This window comes from Vidua macroura, chromosome 2 (assembly GCF_024509145.1).
Source record: "Vidua macroura isolate BioBank_ID:100142 chromosome 2, ASM2450914v1, whole genome shotgun sequence".
NCBI lineage: Eukaryota > Metazoa > Chordata > Aves > Passeriformes > Viduidae > Vidua > Vidua macroura.
Window position 1 is genome coordinate 100760983 of NC_071572.1, and position 20117 is coordinate 100781099.

At 46.4% G+C, this 20117-nt stretch overlaps 2 protein-coding genes and 2 non-coding genes across 4 annotated transcripts in view; 3 read left to right on the forward strand and 1 right to left on the reverse strand.

Moving 5' to 3' along the window:
- Nucleotides 1–6465: 6465 nt before the first annotated feature.
- On the forward strand, nt 6466–11654 carry TPT1 (tumor protein, translationally-controlled 1). The gene is made up of 6 exons (XM_053971370.1): nt 6466–6589; nt 6855–6928; nt 7583–7773; nt 8512–8617; nt 9899–10015; nt 11434–11654. The coding sequence occupies exons 1-6, from the start codon at nt 6562–6564 to the stop codon at nt 11434–11436; spliced, it is 519 nt and encodes a 172-aa protein (XP_053827345.1). The 5' UTR covers nt 6466–6561; the 3' UTR covers nt 11437–11654.
- LOC128804420 (small nucleolar RNA SNORA31) lies at nt 11239–11368 on the forward strand. The gene has a single exon (XR_008436058.1). It is a non-coding gene; the product is annotated as a small nucleolar RNA SNORA31 (small nucleolar RNA).
- A 670-nt stretch (nt 11655–12324) lies between the features above and the next one.
- Nucleotides 12325–12460, forward strand: LOC128804421 (small nucleolar RNA SNORA31). The gene has a single exon (XR_008436059.1). It is a non-coding gene; the product is annotated as a small nucleolar RNA SNORA31 (small nucleolar RNA).
- A 6026-nt stretch (nt 12461–18486) lies between these two features.
- GTF2F2 (general transcription factor IIF subunit 2) overlaps nt 18487–20117 on the reverse strand; it is a 79256-nt gene continuing 77625 nt past the window's right edge. Inside the window, exon 9 of the mRNA XM_053970727.1 lies at nt 18487–19325. Coding sequence (XP_053826702.1) covers nt 19206–19325 — 120 coding nt within the window. The 3' untranslated portion in view covers nt 18487–19205. The remainder of the gene's footprint in view (nt 19326–20117) is intronic.

Here is a 20117-nt window from a genome sequence, read left to right on the forward strand (position 1 = left end):
CCAGCTCTGTGGATGGAGCCGTGAGCTGCCCTGCTGGGACCCTCTTTCCCAGAGCTCGGCAGCTGCTTGTGCTCAGGCCCATCCTTCACTCCCCACCTGGGCTGTGCTGCAGCCAGCCTGTGTCCAGCCCCATGTCTGGCTCATCCCAGCCTTGGCATGGCTTTACACATTGGTCCCACACTGCTGGCCTGGCTGGGGCACCCTGGGACTGAGCCTTTGATGGGGAAGACACTTCCCCTGCCTGCAGTTCCAGCTCCCCTTTCCTTATGTAGCTGGCCTGGTTGCTCCATGAGAAGTCAGCTTGAACTCTCTTAACAAATGGATCTACTTGTGAGCTATCTCTGCTGTGGAGGATAAATAGGATAAATTCCATTCCCATTCTTTGCAAAAATTCCATTTCCCATTCTTTTCAATTGAACCAAGTAGGCATGCACTGATAAGTTGTTTTGTTTTTTTTTTTTTTTTTGGTGGATGACTTTATAAAACCTCCACTCTGATGGAAGAGTGGATATCTCTGCAGAGAGACATCCAGGTTTACTGCCCATGGACTAAGGAGAGTCCCAACACAAGAAATTAGATCTGTGATTACCTTTGCCTTAGGTTTGGCATGGAAGGAGCCCTTTCTGCAGTATACCTCTAATCTGAGTCAAAGGATTGTACCACACTGTATTTAAATAGGACTAAAGTAGGGACTCACTAGGATTAAAACTCTGGGCACTGCAGAACCTAAATGCTTTTCCTTCTGTGTACATGTGATTTCCATGCAGACCCATTTTACCATGCAGGGCAACATACCTCTCTCATAATGTCCCTTTTCCAAACCTTCTTGTTCATTCTGAATAGCGATTTGAGGATATTAATTTTATTCTGATCATGTAACCATTCTAAACAGGTATAAATGACATAGTTTATCTAAGAATCACTTGGTGATGAATAGGGTTAAAAAGGACCTAGACACAGGCAGAATCAGCTGTTATTTGTGTCAATAATAACAGATCTAACATGCTTTCTGATCTCCCATGAGCAGGTTTCTAGCTTATCCTCAAAAACCTGCTGGGACAGACAACTAGGTAGACAGCCTATTCTTTGCTTCTCTGTTGGCTGTACTGGAAAGCATTTCCAATGGCTAATCTAAATCTTCCTCACAGCAAAACAAACTCATATTCTTTCTACTCATTCCCTGTGCTCTTGTGAACCCTTGCATACCTTTTTCAAAGTGTGTTGTTAAAGCTGGAGTCAATGCTCCAGGAAATACCAGCACCACCAAACAGAACTCAGCCCCTTATATCTATGACAGCAAAAGTTTCTTAAACATAACATCACCACTTATCTATTCCAATATGGTGTGGGTTTTTCTCAGAGCAGGTGAAATAGACATCAGGGTTTTTTTTCCCACTGAAAGGCTGGTCAAGCATCAGAATAGGCTGCCCAGGGATGTAGTTGAGTCACCATCCCTGGAAGTATTTAAAAGACAAGTAGATGTGGCACTCAGGTTTAGTGGTGGACTTGGCAGTGCTGGGTTAATGATTGGACTCAATGATCTCAGAGGCCTTTTTCAAATTAAATGTTTCTATGCCTCTATGATTCTGGTTCAGCTTTGAATCCACCAGTATCCCTTTTCTGTAGAACTGCTGCCCAGTTCTCTGCCCTGTGTCCATGGCTAATCATTTCTGCCCTGCACTCACAAGCATAACATCAGAGCACCCATATAGAGCACATCAACATGTCAGCATTCCCTGGCATTTGCCAACAGCAGAAGCCTACAACAGAGCAGAGGACCAAGGCCAGGATAAGGCAGCACTTCCCCGATGCACTCTTTCAGTTTCTAGTAATGTGTGGCTCAGAGCTTGTTTGAATGTTATGCTGCATCTTTGTGTTCAAAGCCTTTGGTAGGTTTTCCTTTTAATAAATGTTTGACTGCTCATTGACCTGCTGGCCTTGTCCAAATGCCTTCTAACAATTCAGGCCACTTGTCCAATGTGTCAAAATCACTTTTTAATTCCAATCTTAATCTCCAATACACTTGTGGCTCTTCCCAATGTAATGTTACTGCCACTTCAATGAATGCACTCTCTATTCCGTCATTGAGCACATCAGTGGGACATTGGCAGCAGACCTGAGGATCGGGTGCAGGCCTTTCCACCACATCCCTTTCAGTCACCTGGATGTTTATGCGGTTAGTAAGTATAAAATTGTGGGTAGGCACCTTGCTTCATAGTTCTTAACTTGGGAATGGCAGTCCTGTTTTTCCTAAAAACGCAGCAGTTGCAGTGCAGGCTGACGGCCTCACACTTCCCAGGGCAGGGTTTGGGCGAGCTGGCCTGGTGCAAGCAGTGCCACAGATAAAAGGGGTTTGTGGCTGCGCAGTGACCTCTGTGTCTGTTCGCAGAAGTGCAGCAGCCAGCGAGGGGAACAGCAAATACTGAAAATGCCAAGGTAAGAACACACCTGCATTTGTTCTGAGTGCAAGAGGGGTTGTTGCTCAACCAAAGACCTTCCTTGTACTCTAAAAAGTGATGCCTTTTTCTGGGATACCTTAATCTATCTAGTCCAGTCTAATATGGTCTATCATTTGTGAATAGATCTGAGCTGATAAGCTACACTAATGATCAAAGCTCAACTCTTTCAAATATTAATCTTGGGATCTGAGATTCTGGTTTTGTACACTGCCAATGTAAATATAAATTATGAATTTTGGCTCGAGATCCAAAACAGTCAAAGGATTGCCAAGCACTCGAAGACTGACTATATTCATATCATAAACTCACCTGAAAGAATCAAACTGATGGTCTGGCTTTGTAAGATCAATTCCCAATTTATAAGAAAGGGTAACAAATAGTGATCAAATCTTTATTGTCTGGAAATGCCCCAGGGTAAGAACTTGAAGGAAACCAGTTAAAAGCTACAGTTTCCATCTGTGTGTGTTAAAAGAGGGGCTACGAAGTCACAGCTCCTTGTTTCAGTCCTAAATTCCAGACAGATTTGTGAAGACATGAGCTGATCACGTGCATCCTCTCTCCCAAAGCCTTTGTGCTGGGAGATGCACTGGAGAAGGGGGCACTGGGCATAGACTGTCCTGCCAGCCTCTCTGCAGCACCAGGGCTTGCTCAGTCCTTTAATCCTCATTTTTTCCAACTTCTTTCTACCAGCAGATATAGATGTGTACTTAGGATCCTCTCCCACACACGCGGCAAATGATGTAAAACATCACCACTTTTATGTGACTTTCACAGCCTTTTACAAAGGTTAGAAGAACACACTGGTGCCATCCCTTATGTCATAGCCCAGTATCACCTTCCTTCCTCCAGCCTCACCTCTGCTTTATTTCCACTGATTGCACCCTGCAGGAGACATAGCTGAAGGCAGGATCCCCTCCCTTTTCTTACAGCTTAATGGGAATTGCCACAATGGGGTGAAAACGTACTGTTTATTTAGGGACGGAATGGTGTAGTATCAGCTGTCATCTGGCACTTTAATCCAAGACACAATTAGTTGAGCACAGCCATATCCACACAATACTTGATGGAAGTAATACTGCAGTAATTCACAACTGTCTGAGGTGTGGTTTTCCATGAGAAAGGCTTCTTGTAAGACTCTGCAGACACCTGCCTAGAAAATCCTCCTCAGATACTATTAGAAGACTCCTCTATAAGCCCACAGGATTTCCATCAGTCTTTCGGGATTTACACAACACCAAAGGTGAGCTGCACTATCAGGAAAACTTCTCACGTCATTTTGGTTGTCAATCGGCAACTAAAAAGGTGAAGGGAGGGGGGGAGGGACGTGTGGAGGGAGAGAGGGACCACATTTTTAACCTATCACTCTGAAATGTGAATCCAACTCTGGCTGGATGTGATAAGTGCTTGAAGAGGATTCCTGGACAGAAAGCAGGTGAGGAACACTAAGGTTTTCTCAAATGTCACTGGTTTCTGGGGAAAAAAAAAAAATTCAAATCTATTTCACCAACTATCAGCACATGACATAAATTTGTGTTTATATGGAATCAAGGAAAATTTCAGCACTGGTACCTCAGTGAAGCCCATGCCAATTAAAACACTTCTAACTTCAGCTTGATACCGATTTAACTTAACTCCACATCAAACTGGTGTTCGCACAGGAGACGCATTTTTAAATGACATCTCACATTTTACACCTGCAACTCTTAATACAAACCTATAGGCAAGGCAAAGCAACCTGAAGGTCCATCTACCTTCACACTGTGCTAAAAGCTTTCTACCCTGACTTCAGCAAATTGAGTCAACTGATGAATCTGTAAGAGGTTTCTGGACTACTGCAGAAATATCCATTTTTCTAGAACGGTCTCCTGAAAATAAAACCAAATTGAAGCACACCTACTAACTGGATGTTTTTAGCTGCATATTACACTACGTAGAAGGAGCCAAATGTTCCCCTGTCACTCAACACACTGCTAAAGATATAAGTTGCTCTTTTTTTACTGTGGTTTCTAAAAAGAGGGGCTATCTTTTATCAGGCCAGCTGCCACTGAGGAAAAAAAACAGGAAAAGCTTTTGGGAAGAAGCCCCTTCTCCAGGCCTGAAATAGCAGCAGTAGTCTTGAAGGTGAAAACCAGCAGAGAATGACTTATAAATTTAATTTAATTATGTAAGAAGCTAGACCATCTTAAAAAAAAAAAGGGCACTGATATCTGGAGCAAAGGAAGGAAGAGCAGGGAAGGAGGAGATAAAAAAGGAGCTCCACTGGCACACACAAAGAAAGCAATGAGCAATTTACTGCCTAAGGAAGGTGAGGGACAGGGAATTGTGTCCTGTGCCCTGATGTCTCTGCCAAGTCCAGGATCATGAGCAGCATTAAGTGTTTCAGGTCCCATGGTATCTTTTGAAGGTATTTTATCAATGTCTCTTAGGAATCAAGAGTTCAAGCGAGGTCTAGATTTGTTCTAGCTGTGACAGGCTGCTGCAGAAAGTAAGTCCAAAGGGGGAAAAAGTAGTCTAGGCATAACTGCCCTTCTGTCTTTCATCTTGACCCTGACTACCGGGCAAAATCTCACTTATCCTTAGAAAAATAAGAAAAATATACCTGCATCAGCCAGCCCTTTCGCAAGTGCACAAGTGGTGCCTCTGAACATACCCAACTGAATTTCCCTGAGGAAGTAATAACAGGAAGAGTCCAACAGCTTCCTAATTATTTCCCTATAAATGTTTTGAAAACATCACTTATTTGGAGGATGTCCAGCACCCAACAGAGCAAATGTATGCCCATGTACACCCAGTAGGGCGAATAATTTTCTGTGTCCCTGTGTCACAGCCCTTGCAAAGTCCAGAGCCACTCAGTGGTGTGTGGGGATCACGGCGAGGAGGCAGCAGCTGGAAGTGGCCAGGACAGATCACACAGACACAAGCTGTCAGGCTGCCCATGGAGGGGACACTCTGGCTGTGGTGGGACATGGGCAGCAGTGCTTCCCCGGAGTGCTTGGGAAAAGCTGGGTGCACTTCTTGTAAAGCCAGTGTGTGGATTTAAAAGGCTGCCTGTGTTAAATTGGAGGCTAGTCTGGAAAATATGGGTGCAAAAATGCTTCCTAATACAACACAAGGAAAAGAGAGTGGATATACATAATTGTCTCCCTGAAAAAAAAAAAAAAAAAAAAAAGTTGAGGAAAAAGAAAGGAGGCTTAGATGTGCCCAAAAGCTGTACCATCTTGCACCAACTGGCAAAAGAAAGTGAAAATGTGATCGTCCCAGCTCGGTGACTCTGAGTAATGAGAAAAGAGCCAGTGGTCACACATCCCAGACACCTCATAAGAAGCTAGACAAAAAGAAAAGTGTTACTGAGAGCTTAAAAGATTAGGAGAAAGAGGAAAATTGGTGTTGAAACCGATGAAATGCAACCACAGGCAATGAGGGAGAGGCACCAGCCCTGCTCTGGCATGGGGCAGGACTGGTTGCTCTCCAGAGGTCCCTGCCAGCCCTGACCCCCTCTGACTCGGGAAGGATGAAATCCTGCTTCCAGTTTTGCAAGCTGAATCTGAGCAGAGCCCTGGCAGCCAGGAGGGCCACCCGTGTCCTGGGCTGCATCAGGCACAGCATCGCCAGCCGAGCAAGGGAGGGGATTGAGCAGAGCCGACCCGCTCTGCTCTGAGCTGGGCCGGCCTCACCTCGAGTGCTGGGGGTAGCTCTGGGGGCCGCAGCGTAAGAAAGACATGGAGCTATTAGAGCGTCCAAAGGAGGGCAACGACGATGGTGAAGGGCCTTGAGGGGAAGCCGTATGAGGTGGCTTGGTGCGTCCATCCTGGAGGAGACGGAGCGGAGGCCTCCGCGCGGTGCCAGCTCCCCGCTGAGGCGCTGCCCCGGCCCGCGCCGCGGGAGCCCCGCGCTCGCGCCCCACTCGCGCGGCAGTTCCGGCCGCGGCCGCGCGGGGGCGCAGCCGGCGGAGGGGCGGGGCGGCGAGCAGTGCGCGTGCGCGGTGACGCGCGGGGCCGTGCCCGCTATATGAGCCCCGGCAGGCGCTGACTCGGCCCTTTCCGCCCCGCTCCCGCCCCGCGCCCGGGTCGCTGCGCTGAGACCCCGCGCCCCCGCCGCCGCCATGATCATCTACCGGGACTGCATCAGCCGTAAGGCCGCGGGCGGGGGGTGGGGGGGGGGGGGTGCGGCGCGGCCGGGAGGGGCGGCCGGGTTGGCACTCGGAGCGGGGGGGGGAGAAGCGCGGCCCGGGCCCGTGCGCTGGGCCCGGCGGTGCCGCCGCGCATGTGCGGGGCTGGGCCGGGGCGGGGGGGGCGCGGAGCCCGGGGGCGGGAGCGATGGGGGGAAGGTGGTGGGCGCCGGCAGGCGGAGGCTGCCGCGGCTGGGTGTGTATGCGTGTTTGTCTGTCCCCCGCAGAGGATGAGATGTTCTCGGACATCTACAAGATCCGGGAGGTGGCGGACGGCCTGTGCCTGGAAGTGGAGGGGAAGGTGAGTGCCCGCCCGCCCCGAAGGAGGGAGGGAGGGAGGAAGGGTTGCCGCGGTGACTCACGGCCGGTGGGGAGTGGGGGTGGCGTCCCTGCGAAGGGCCCGAGCAGGGAAAGAGAGAAGAGAAGACTCACTTTGGCCCAGTGCCCCGTGCTGCCGTACGTGGTGCCTGAGAGAACCTGGGTCAGCCAGGCTGGACTGTAATGGAGCTTGGGTTATGCACCGTGTGGGAGTTGTCCTTGGGAGTCATAGAATCACAGAATGCTTTGGGTTAGAATGGAACTTGAAGATCATCTAGTTCCAACCTCCTTTGCCATGGGCAAAGACACCTTCCACTAGACCAGGTTGCTCAAAGCCCTATCCAGCCTGGCCTTGAACACTTCCAGAGGTGGGGCATCCACAGGTTCTCTGGGCAACCTTTGCCAGTGCCTCCCACGTAAAGAGTTTCTTCCTAATATCTAAACCTACTGCCTTTCAGTTTGAACCCATTCCCCCTTTTCCTGTCTCTGGGAGATTAGTGCTCAAGCTGCAGCCAGGTTCCTTGCACTGAACTGTGGCTCTCGAGTTGTGCCCTGCTGTCAGGTCATAGGTGTGTAAGAGCGGTAGCGCTAAGGTTTTTTGCAGAACCGTTAAGTTTTTTGATGTCTCTAAATCTAGATGGTCACCAGGACAGAGGGTCAAATTGATGACTCTCTAATTGGTGGCAATGCCTCTGCTGAAGGTCCTGAGGGAGATGGAACAGAAGCCACGGTCATAACTGGTGTTGACATAGTAATTAATCATCACCTTCAGGAGACCAGCTTCACAAAAGAATCCTACAAGAAGTACATTAAGGATTACATGAAAGCGTAAGTGTTGGTAGGCTTTTCCTTTCAATTGGATTGCAGTGGGTTTATGTGCTTGAGATTGTAAAAACAGCATTGGATTTATTCCTAGTAGGTGTTAGTTCTGATACAGGTGGGAAACTGGCTGTGAACTTCAGTAATGTCTCAATGCTTGGCAGAACTGGAGCCCTAAAGAGTGGGGGATGGAATATCTATGTTTATTTTGGCTGAGGTAGAGGACCTGATCATGTGCTTTGGATCTTACTTGTAGCCTTGCTGTTTTCTTTTATATTTCTCCATGCCAGACCTTCATGTGGAAGGGACTGAGGTGGTAAAGAAAAACTTCTGAAGCTTTTCTAGAGTGACAGTGTAAACAGCCAAAAAACGTGTGTGAATGGGTCTTATTGCTAGTTCATGGTGTAATATCAGTTGGTGTTCAGTGGGGTTAATAATACTGAAAGTGAAAAAGCTTTGTGATGTGGGAGGGTGATAACTCCTGGTGCTGTGGAAAGGGCTTGCTGATGTTTGCCTATCACTAGCCTGGTTGTAAAATGACTTCATTAGGAGTGCAGGTATTGTTCTGTGATTTCACTTGAAAAACTAAGTTAAAATTTAGTGGCTTTGAGAGGGAGTGGGGGAAAGGCAGCAAAATCTAAGTTTGACAGATAGCTGGATAGATGGTTTCTGTTATGACATCCTGCCAGACGGTGAAGTTATTAAGCTAGAACATGTTTTCAAAGCATTTTTTCATTCTCCTTCCAGAATCAAAGCCAGACTTGAGGAACACAAGCCAGAGAGAGTAAAGCCTTTCATGACTGGGGCTGCAGAACAAATCAAACACATCCTTGCCAACTTCAAAAACTACCAGGTAAGTTGTGTCTTCTTACAGCACTATTGATAAGCTGTGATTGGTTCATCTGCTCAACAGCTTGTTGAGAATTTTGAGGGCTCTTGTTGTGAGGATGCTAACCTGACAGTGTCTGAGAGTATTAGAGGCCCTGAGAGGGAGGAGAAACAGCCAAAGACTGTTAGCTGTTCTGGATGTCATTTCAGCTGGTAATGCTTGTAGTTAGCTACATTTGTTGTTATGGTGATTCAGGGACTGTGCAGTTAGTCTTGGATCACTTTGGCCCTTGCTGTTTCTTACTCTGTTCATAGCAGCATGGTAAAATTATTGAATCACAGAATGCTTTGGGTTGAAAAGTGTCATCGGGTTCCAATTCCCTGCCATGGGCAGGGATAATTTCCACTAGAGCTGGTTGCTCAGAGCCCCATCCAACCTGGCCTTGAACACTTCAGGGATGGGGCATCCACAGCTTCTCTGGTCAGTCTGTGCCAGTGTCTCACCAGCGCCACAGTAAATAATTTCTTCCTAATATATAAATCTATCCTCTGTGGAGTTTCAAAGTCATTCCCTGTTGTCCTATTGCAATGTGCCCCTGTCAAAGTCCCTCTCCAGGCTTTTTGTAGCCCCTTTTAGGTACTGGGGGCTGTTAGGTCTCCCTGGAGCCTCTAGGGGTGAACAGCCCCAGCTTCCTCAGTCTGTCCTCATAGGAGAGGTGCTCCAGGCCTCTGACCATCTCAGTGGCCTACCTGGGCTTGGTCCAGCAGGTCCACATCCTTGTGTTGGGATCCCAGCTCCAGAGCTGGAGGCAGCACTCCAGGTGAGGTCTCAGCAAAGCAGAGGAACAAAATCACTTCCCTTGACCTGCTGGTCATTCCTCTTTTGTGTTTGGGTTTCTGGGCTGCAGGCTCACAGCGCTGGGTTACATGGGGTTAAAAAACACCCCAAGTCCTTCTGAGAGCTGCTGTCAATCCGTTCCCAAGGCCCATATGTATTTGGGCTTGGGGTTGCCCTGACCCAAGTGTAGGGCATTGCACTTGGCCTGTTGAACTTGACAAGTTTCCCATGGACCCACCTCTCCAGCCTGTCAAGGTCCCTCTGGATGGCATCCCTTTCTTCTGGTGTGTCAGCCATGGTGGCACTAAGATGGACAAGCTGCAGAGAAGGAAAATCCCTGTGGCTGGTCAGGGAGACTTTTAAACTGAACTTGGTGATTTTGTATTGTTTATACAAAGGTATTGTATAAAAAGGCATTTTCTCTTGGCATTAATCAATTAAATGTCTTAGAGACACATTCCTCTGAAGTTCTTTGTAGGGGAGAACATGAATCCAGATGGAATGGTGGCTCTCCTGGATTTCCGTGAGGACGGTGTGACCCCATATATGATTTTCTTTAAGGATGGCTTAGAAATCGAGAAATGTGTAAGTACTGAACTGGGTGAATGTGCCCAAGTACATGGTGAGCTCCTTCAGCTCTTGTTCTCCTGTATCCCTGTTAAAGTTGAACAGTAGCTGCCAGTTTGAAAACTTTAAGTATTGTGTAAGTACAGCCTGATTGATGCTTTCATATTATACAAAGTGCCTGAAACTTTGAGTACTATTCAGTTGTACTAAAAGGAGATGTAGTATCACTGCTGTGATTCATGGTGATTTAATGGCCAAGAAATGCAGAAGGGATGGCCCTGGTGAGATGTGTGTAATTGGGAAAGGGTTTAAACCATTAGATTAAAGAGCAGGTCCTCTGCAATGGAGCACTTCTACTTTGGATCCCTTTTCTGGGGGTTAATTGTGAAGTACCTTGCATGGTCATGTTTCATCTTTCACTTAATCTGATGCCTTTATACAAGAACTGTCAGTTTAAATATTGCCCTAAATTTGGGAACACAGTATTACTTGACCAGGTACTTAACCTTTTTCTATCTGGAATCTCCAACTACCTGAGCTCCTGTGGTCTGCTTTAACTATTCTGTAGTGGAACGTGGTTGCCACAAGACAGTATTTGGATCCCAGCACTTGTGGGTTTTTGGCTTGCTTGGAGACCTGTGGAATTCACCACAGTCTGGGATCAACAGTTGCTTTGCCCAGTCATTGTGGACTTGTGAAATCTGTATATAGACAGCTAAATTTATCAGTAAAGCCTCTCTCAGGCTTGCTGGTATGCAAGTGCTGTAAAGATGAGCCAGATGCTGGTGTGGAGCAGTAGCCCAATTAAAGGAATACTTCAATTGGCCAGACAGACACAGCACCTCCCACAGCCTGATGGAGGGGGGATGTCTGTCCTGGCCCTGGAACAGGTGATCACCTGAAAGGTACCTCCTGGGAGAAGAAGCTTTTGTGCATCTCCTCTATGGGGAGACATCCCTCTACGGGGGCACACCTTTTGGATGTGTTTGGATAACTACTTGCTTCAAGGTGGAGTAAAAGAAAGTAGCAGAGTTCCTCTGCAGTAAAACCTGCTTCACCTTCTTGGTGCAGCTGTTCCCAGAGGCAGCCAGGTACATTGTAAGTTCTGGTACTTGTTTAGGATGTGCTTGAGAGGAAATCTGAACCTTGGTATGTCAAGTAGGAAGGGTGTGAGTGAGTGTTCAGCCTGGCTTGCTCAGCAGCTGGTGGTGCCAGTTGCTCTGTACAATTGTAAAAATGATCAGCATCCTCTGATAGACCATGGGCACTTTTCCTGTTGCTCTCTGGTTTGCACTAAGATGCAAAAATAATTTCCTTGCGCTTTCTGCCTGCCTGACTGTGGCAGCCCAGATTGAATTAGGGAATACACAAACAAATTACAGAAACTTGCTGATACTGTCATGACCTTTAACTAATGCTTGCTACTTTTGTTTCAGTAACAAATCAAACAGTATGGTTTTGGATCACTTGTCTTCATAGCTGGCTGCTGTTTCTTCTTCATCGGCACAACACCAGGAATCAGCAATGTCTAACTGGACTGATGTCATCTTGAGCTTTATTCACTTATTTTGACCCTGATTTGGAGTGGAGGCATTGTTTAAAAAATGAAAAAACATCTATCATGTAGGTTGTCTAAAATAAAACTCATTTAAACCCATTCTAGGTGATGTCTTTTGGTCTGATGTGTCTCTCAAGGTGACTTGAAGGAGAGGTTGCACCATGGATTGGATGCTGTCAGTAGCACAGCTGGTGCTAGAGCATTACAACTGGACTGTTTCCAGACAGATTTCACGGTTTGCCTGTGGCACTGGAGTGCAAAAGCAGGTTGAGGTCAATAAGGCAAAGTCCAAGAAATGTCATAATGGAGTGGACCACCTTCATCTTTTGTGATTGTGCAGAGACTTATCTCTGGGAGAGATAAGAAATTAATCATAAAAACATCCCAGAATGGATTATGTGCTACTCAAGCTGAGTGCTGGCTGAGCTGCTTTGTCAGACAAGAGTACTTGAGCCTTTCCTGAGCTGTATGTCTCCAAGATCAAGGCAGGAGTCTGAATGGGAGTACTGGGGGAGGGAAGGTGAAATGGCTCAGTTTTCCAACACAGCTTGGCAGTGGTACCTGGTATTTGACATCTGTTGGGGAGCATGTGAACTAGAATTCAGTGAAGTTGCAGGACTTGGTGTTTTTCTGTACTTGGCCTCTTGGAGAGAGATGTTGGAATGGCCTAGCCCTGCCCTAGACTTCCTCCAAACCAGGTAAATGCCTGTACTTGGGACTTAACCTGAGTGTTTGTAATTTATGTTCCTGCTGTGTTCCTTGTTAGGGAATGCATCTATTTGACAGACCTGGAGCAAACACTGTTGCTTCTCAGGTTCTCTTTTGAGATGCAACAGTAATGGGTTCCTTGCGCTTTCTGCCTGCCTGACCTGGTGGCAGTTTGGATTGAATAAAGGAACACAAATTCCTTCAGAGCCCCACCTGGAGCAAAGAGGTGTCTGGTGCTGCTGACCCGGTTCCTGACCAAGGATGTTGCCTTGGACTGCTAATCATTAACTTTTTTCCTGCTGCAATGATGGCAGAGGCATAGGTAGTGAAGGTGCTTGAAAGGGGAGAGCATGGCCCACTTGCTAACTGTTTATCTCCTCCAGGGTTTTCACATCTTTGCTTTCTTGTGTCAATTTTTGGCCCCTGGTGCTGGAGGGTGGAGATGGAAGGGGGTTCTGCAGGAGTGAGATAGATGTGGCAGAAGGCTGGGAGGAGTGAGAGACTGGAGGGAGTGGAGTGTGCTCTAGTTATCTCTCAGGTTCTTGTCTGGTGAAATGCATCCTATTTTAGTTCTGTGGGAACTTCATATATGTATGGGGGTTTGTAATTTTTTGGTTTTTTAAGCTTTTTTCAAGGATTTTGGGTCAGCTGTGCTGAATGAGGTTCAATTTTGGTGTAGCTTGTTTCACCCAGTGAGGCTGGGAGGCAGGTTCAAAGCCTAGATAAAGTCACTGAGGCAGCTTGTGCTTTTCTTGCAGAGGATGTGTTTAATGGGGCCAGGTGAGGATGTTATCTTCCCTTTCCTGATGCATCTCCATTAAAAAAGGGGGCATTAAAGGAGAGGGAGAGGAAGGAGTCCTTCTCAGTTGAGTAAAGTTAAGTGTGGGCAGGGCAGTGCTGGTATGCCTGTGCTGCCCTCCATAGCCCTGGCTCCCACTTCCTGTGAGTCAGTGTTTAAAATTCTGGAGGCGATCTGTGGGAGTGGAAGTGACTCCTCCCCCCGCTGGCTGATCCCGCCAAGGCTGGGAGCCCTGGGCACAAGCCTGGAGCAAATTGCCATGTGGCACCTGTGTACAGATGCAGAGCTGCTTTGAAAAGCAGGTGCTTCAGAGCAAGATGAGCACAGCCTTGCTGCTTGGCTGAATGGCAAATTGTGTGTCATCCTGTCTGTACTCCAGGCTCATTGGGGTATTTAATTGCTGTGTGCAAACATTCCTAACTAGGGAGTTCTGTGCTCCAAGCAGGTGTGCTTTTCTGCACAGCACAGCCTCTGGTGAGAAGGCTTCTTTCAGCCTGCTGTAAGGAAGCGTCAGTTCAAAGGCTCTGGAAATGCGGGATTTTGTTTCTTTAGTGAGCTGCAAGTGAAGTGTTCTTGCTGTACTCACTGCACTTCCTAAAAACGCATTGCTGCCTTCAGTTTCTCAGGGAAAAGGTAAGTCTTGCTGTTCCTGCAGCATCACGTCTGTCAGATGCACCAGGGAGGGCGTGGCAGGGAAGGACTGCGGCAGTGACAAGTGGTTGTCGCAGCTGCACTGCTGTGGTAGCTGCCTGCTGTGGAGTCAGGGTGAGGGAGAGGTGGGAGTCACTGCATGCTGTGAAGGGGGAGGCCCGTGCTGGTAAATGCACTTCTCCACAGTCCGTGACACAGCTCTGCGTTGGGAAGGAAGTCGGCGTCATTCCTCTTCTTCCGGCCCATCTTCATCTCAAGCAGCTGTTTCTTTCCTGGGCCTGAAAAACTGAAGTGGTTTGGAAAGGAAAGTCTTCATACTTCAGACAACAGCTTTGGAGTTATTAAATTGATAAAATCCTCCAAGATAGCAAGTTACCCTGCTTAGAACACAACTGGAACTGAAGGACAGCTTTAACACTTAGCTCAGTCTTGTTTTAAAATGTGCTTATCAGGCTTGCATCTTGCATTCCTGGAAAGATACTTTCAGTGGATTTGGGAAGGATCCAAATTGCGTTTTCCCTGAGCCTCATGGAGCAGGTTAGGCAGCTGGGTAGAAACCTTCCTTATGCTGGCTTGGGTCTCAGGCTCTGTGGGGCCAGAGCAGCAGTTAAACACCTTGTTCATTAACTCAGGGATAAATGTCTTGGTAGGAGGAAAAACCCCTAGCCAAGCCTGGAAGTTTTTGCCCTAAACACTACCAAATCAATTCCCAAGAGCACAATCTTGCTGGTTCGCCAGTCCCTGTTTCTGGCTGCCTTTTGGTTGAAGCTGCAGCTGGAAGCTGTTGTGCAAAGATCACAGCCAAGTGCTTGTGGCCAGGACTAGTGGCTTGAGGGAGCTTTTTTTGTGCGCCAGCAAATGCTGGCAACCCTGCCAGTGTATTCTGCAGGACTGGATGGGATGTTGTTGAGGATGTACATGGCTGCTGGGCTATAATCCACTAGAGCTGCATTCATCACCTTCCACCTCAGGCAGAAAGCATCCAAACAACCTTGAAGACCTTTTTAGGACCATTTTGGTTGTGTGATGCCAATATTGCCAATGTGGCAGCAGCTGGACACTGATAAAATGATGAACCATTGTTTCTCTGCAGCCCACACTTTATCCTGCGAGCAAACAGCTGGGATTCACCTCCCCATCTGTAACCAGCAGCAGTAGGAAGGAAGCACTGCTGGCGTTTCAGAGAGCAAACTTTTTTTTCCTATCCTCAGTGAGGTGCAGGTGTGATGGCACAAAGCAGTCCAGCTGTTAGATATTTTTTTAATAGGGAATGTCCATGAACATAGATGTTGAGAAAGTTTTTTAAGATCAACTTCCCAATTCTTTGTAACAGAATGGTTGAAAAATGGCCATGTAAAGCTGGGTACTCCTGCCCTCTTCAGCAAATTAAACCCCACTGTTGCACTGTTGCTACTGTCCAGTTCAAGGGCTGAGGTTTAGCTGCTCTATCTACAGCTGGGTGCCCTCGGCCTCTCCCATGGCAGTAGGGAGGGATGATTTTGCTGTCCCTGCAGCTGTGTGATTGCTGGTGCTTCCTCACACTGCCCACAAAAAGGTGTTTCAAGGAGTCAGCTCTGCTCTTCACTCAGCTGCAGCTGCCCCAGCTCGACAGCTGCTCCTGGCAGCATGTGCCATCCCAGTACCCCTGTGTCCTGATTTTCAGCCATGCTCATTTCTGAGTTAATTTCTTCTCAGTAGCTGTTACAGTGCTGTGTTTTGGATTCAGAATCCGAGTGGTGTTGGTAGCACACTGATGTTGTTTTTCTGCTAAGTCATGCTTACCCTAAGTCAAGGACGTTTTTCTGTTGTCTCATGCGCTGCCAGTGAGAAGGGATGCAAAAGAAACTGAGAGAGCACAGCTAGGACAAAGGACCTGGGCTCACTAGGGATATTCCACACCACAGAATGCCATGCCCAGTATATAAACTGGGGGTAACTTACACATAACGGGGGGGCTGACTCAGGAAAGGGGAGTCTGCCATCAGAGAGTGATGAGCACTTGCATTGTTCATAATTTGTTTTTCCCTTTTTATTATCATTTTAATTTTACCATTACTACTATATTTTACTAATTTTCAGTTATTAAATTGTTCTTTCTCAACACACAAGTCTTACTTTGATTATCCTCCTAATTTCCCTGTGGTGGGGGGAAAGAGAAGGGAGGTTGAGTGAGCAGGGGATCTCTAAAGGGGTGGCTCAGGTGTCTGCTCAGGTCCCTGCTGGTACTGCCTGAGCTTACCGTGTATGAAATTTCCAATGACTTAAACTGGTCATTCAGGACAAGCAAGGCTGGAGAGTGGAAGTGCTTTTAATCTCATATAATGGTGTTGAGCACACAGAAACTTCTGCTTGTACCTGCAGGACCCGCTCATCAAGCAGTGTTTTGACCACTAATATTCAAGAACATCTGCATGAGCAGAGTTCAGCGTTGAGCAGAGACAGCAGCACATGGAAAGACCAGCAGGGAACTGTTCGCCACTGCTGGCAGTCCAGAGTTTAAATTAATCCAAATATGGGGACCAGGGAATCAGACCTGAATGCCTCTGAGCCTCCTCTTCTCTTCTGGCAGATGGAAATCCTGCCAACAGTGCTTGTGTAAGGGTGTTGCGCAGCACAAGTGCAGCAGAGCTGGAGAGGTTTTGCTGATTATTAAGCGCTGGATCCAAATGAGATTCTCCCAAATGCTCAATCATTATCCCAGCCTTGCGTGAATTTAGACTAGTCCTGCAGTGCCCTGGGTTACTGCAGAAGGTAGAACATGCAGCATGTTTATCTTGCTGCTTCTGTCTCTCTGATGGTTTGTACTGTAAGATCCTATGGCTTAGCTGTAGGCTGAATGATGACCTGCCAAGGGCACCTAAAAACTCCACCCTCATCTTTACCACGTGCTCCCACCAGGCAGGAGCCAGCAGAGCTCTTGAATGCATGGCACAGATCCTGCTGCCAGCACAGGAGAGCATCCTTCATGCTCTAGATAAGCATCTCTGTGGACTCATTGTTCCCTTCTCTCATGCCACTTGGATTTTGTGGCAGCTTTAGAGGATAAAATTCCAATTGCACACTAACATGCTAGAAAAACTTCAAATTCAAATATGAAGCACGTAAAAAAGTAGCTCACAAGCTACCTGGCTTCTGGACTCTCCACTGGTTACCTTTTCTTAGTTTACTCTGATACAGGATTTCCATTTTTGAAATGGTGTTTCCTCACTGTCCTGCTCCTCGTTATTTATAACTCTTGATACTTCACAGAAGTCTACAAGCAAACCAGTACACCTTGGCATTCCTCAACCCTTCTGGCTGCTTGTTAGTTGAAAACTCCACTGCTTCTTTTTTCTGTTTACTTCTAGCACTCTACACGGTTTTAATGATACCCATAAAAAATCAGCCCTTTGCAAAGACCATAAACCCCATAAAAACAAAATGCTCTGCACATTTTCCATTACTTCTGAGCAGAGCTTATTTACCCTGTCCAAAGGCACTCTGCAGATCAATAAATTATCTCCTTTACTTACATGTTCAGGCATTTAATGCTGACTGATTATGTCCCTCTCAATTGAAGACAAACTGAAGCAGCTCACATAAAACCAGAAATACAAGCAGATCCAAAACTTTCTGCTAAACTAATCCTGCTGGAGATTCCACTCAAGGTAACCATTTCCTGCTGAATGTCACAGTCATTTTTGCCTGTGGTAAGGAATTACACCACTACTTAATCAGGATTGCATGGCATCCCCCTGCATGGTTTCAGAGGACCATGAGAGCAGCAATACAAGGGAGAAGTATGTGTCCTGCTTCAGCTTCACTTGCTGAAACAGGACATGGATTCCACAGAGGAGCCCAGCTCATGAAAGGCAAGAGCTCTCAATCCTACTCATCCCTGAACACAAATCCACAGAGGACTCGAGCAGTATGATGAGGACAGCAGTGTGAGCAGGCCCTGGCTACTGCCCTGGAGCACATCATGTTCCACAGCAAGACACAAAGGCTGACTTCCTCTGTTCCTCAGCATCCTCAGATGGCTCCTGCAGCCATCTGCCAGCTGGGTCCTGCTGTAGAGCCTGAGGAGACACATGTCAGTGGCAGTATTTATGAAAGCACACATGCCCCTGCAATGCAATCTGCTCTTCAAAACTCTCAGCAGTCCCTCTTCTGGGAACTGGGCACTTAATGCCACAGGACGCTGAGCACCAGCCCCAAGTGTAGCTGTAGAGAGATACCTACACAAACAACTCTAGGAAAAAATGAATTGAGCAAAATTGTATGACTTATGTATAAGAGTTGTTTTACAAAGCTCTGAAAGCACTTGACCGCTCCCAAAGCCTTTCACTGCTTCCAAGTAGACCAATAATGGAATGTTTGCTTCTTACACAGACCTCCTGTGTCATTACGGTGAACAGAAATGATGCATACACCTGAAGGACATGAGAGAATGTAAAAGCTGAGCTATCGAACCTCACCTGCTTAATTTACAGGTATAATATTGAGGTTATGCCCACTCAGCGTTCTTTGCTCTTTCTTTAACATAAAAGCATTGAGAATATAATTAAATAGTCCCTTTCCTGCTCCCTCCTAAAAAGGACGTTGAAGGAATAACCCTTGCAGCGTGCATTTCAAAAATGGGGGAACAGAGACACAGACACATTTAGCAATCTTTCCCAAATCACAGAGGAACCCAGTGGCAAAACTAGCAATAAAAAACATGATTTGAAAGAACACTTCAGACTTATGCCACCTAAATCACAATGTGTTCAAGTCAATATTGTGTGGTACAAATTAAAAGAATACTTTTATTGATATGCTTAAAACAGAACATAGGTATCAGCATAAAAAACCTAACAAAAGAGAAAACTGTTCCTTGCTGTACCTAACAGACATTTCATTTTTTTCTCAGTAATCACATGGAGGGGACTGACATCTTCCCACTGATGTTATGGGTTTTTAACTGCGTTGGTTTGTTCCCAGGGAGTATAAGGATTGTGATGAGCACCATGGTTGTGACTGTTTTTCCTAAAGCCTGATACCAGGAGGAGCATCATGTCCATTCCACACAAACACTGCACAAAGGGTTGTGCACATTTGCAGGCTTCCAGACGAAGCCCTGACAGATCCCAGCAGAACTGAGGGTATTAACCTGGTTACACTGGAATGCAAACCCACAAAGTTATGGTTTCCTCTAAGACACATTTTCCATCAAAGTTATCGAGACTTGGAAAAGCCACAAAGCTACCAAGAAAAAGTGAGAGGAGAACTCAAAAGATTTCTAATAAAGATAAATCTAATACAAGTTTATTCTATAAACTTTTCCTGTCAAAAGACAAAGCATATATAGAAACATACAAGAAAAATTCCTTGGGGAAAAAAGCTACAGAAAATTACAAAGTATCAGCTGCTTTAATTTATCTTTATCCTTACAGAATTGCACTGTGCTCAGTCCTGTTTGTAAACACCACAGTTCCCTCAGTGCAATCCCTCTTACATCATAAATATTTTTCTTAATCACTCTTTTCTTCTCCTTGGTAATGTCTGTATTCCGGCTTCAGCTCCCATGTGTTTTTGTGGGTCCCCTTCACATTGTAGATGCCTATTTCTCTCAAAATTTCTTTCAAGTATATCTGAAAGGAAACAAAAGTTCAAATTAAACAGGCAGGTGATTGCCACAGTTCCTGCACACCTGCTCAACTGTATGGACTCAGTTCCTAGGGGGCAGACAGCCTGGCTGGCTGATGGGCACTAACTGGTGTGGGAAGGACTCTGGGGTAGACTTTGACCCTCAGGCACCAGCAGGGATTAGCAGAAGCCTCAGGGATGCAGCAGAGGTGATGGCTCACAGGCAGTGTCTCTGAGAGGCAAGTACTCCAGGGGCTGCTGAAATGAAGCTACCAGCACCTCTTGGGAATTATTATGTCACACATCTTCCTCCTGCTGGAATTCCTCCAGTTGAGCTAAAAGCTATTGACCTTTCTTCCTGCTTGGGCTGAGATTATCTTGAAAATCCTTGCCTTATTCAGACTTTGTCAAAGCCTCAAGCTGTTGATTTTCATGCCATTTTGCAAAGCTTTAAGCATTTTATTATGGCCTCATTTTTAGAGGAGAGCTGAGTGTATGTCTGAGAATTTTCTAATACCTTAAAATATTAAGGCTTGGAAGAGAAAGAAAAAAACCAAAACAAGTAGAGCTATTATGCCAGTAGTATAATAATCTTTGACAAAACACAACTCACTGATATTGCCCTCCTTCACTCTTTATAATAAACACCAGTAATTTTCTTAAGAGTCACAAGAGCCTGCTTGTTTGTTTAATTATTAATTGGGACTGAGATGAGTGGATTGTCATGGTAACTATAGACCACAGTTTAAGAATCCCACATTAAATGAATAATTGCACGAGTTTGAGCAATTTAATCC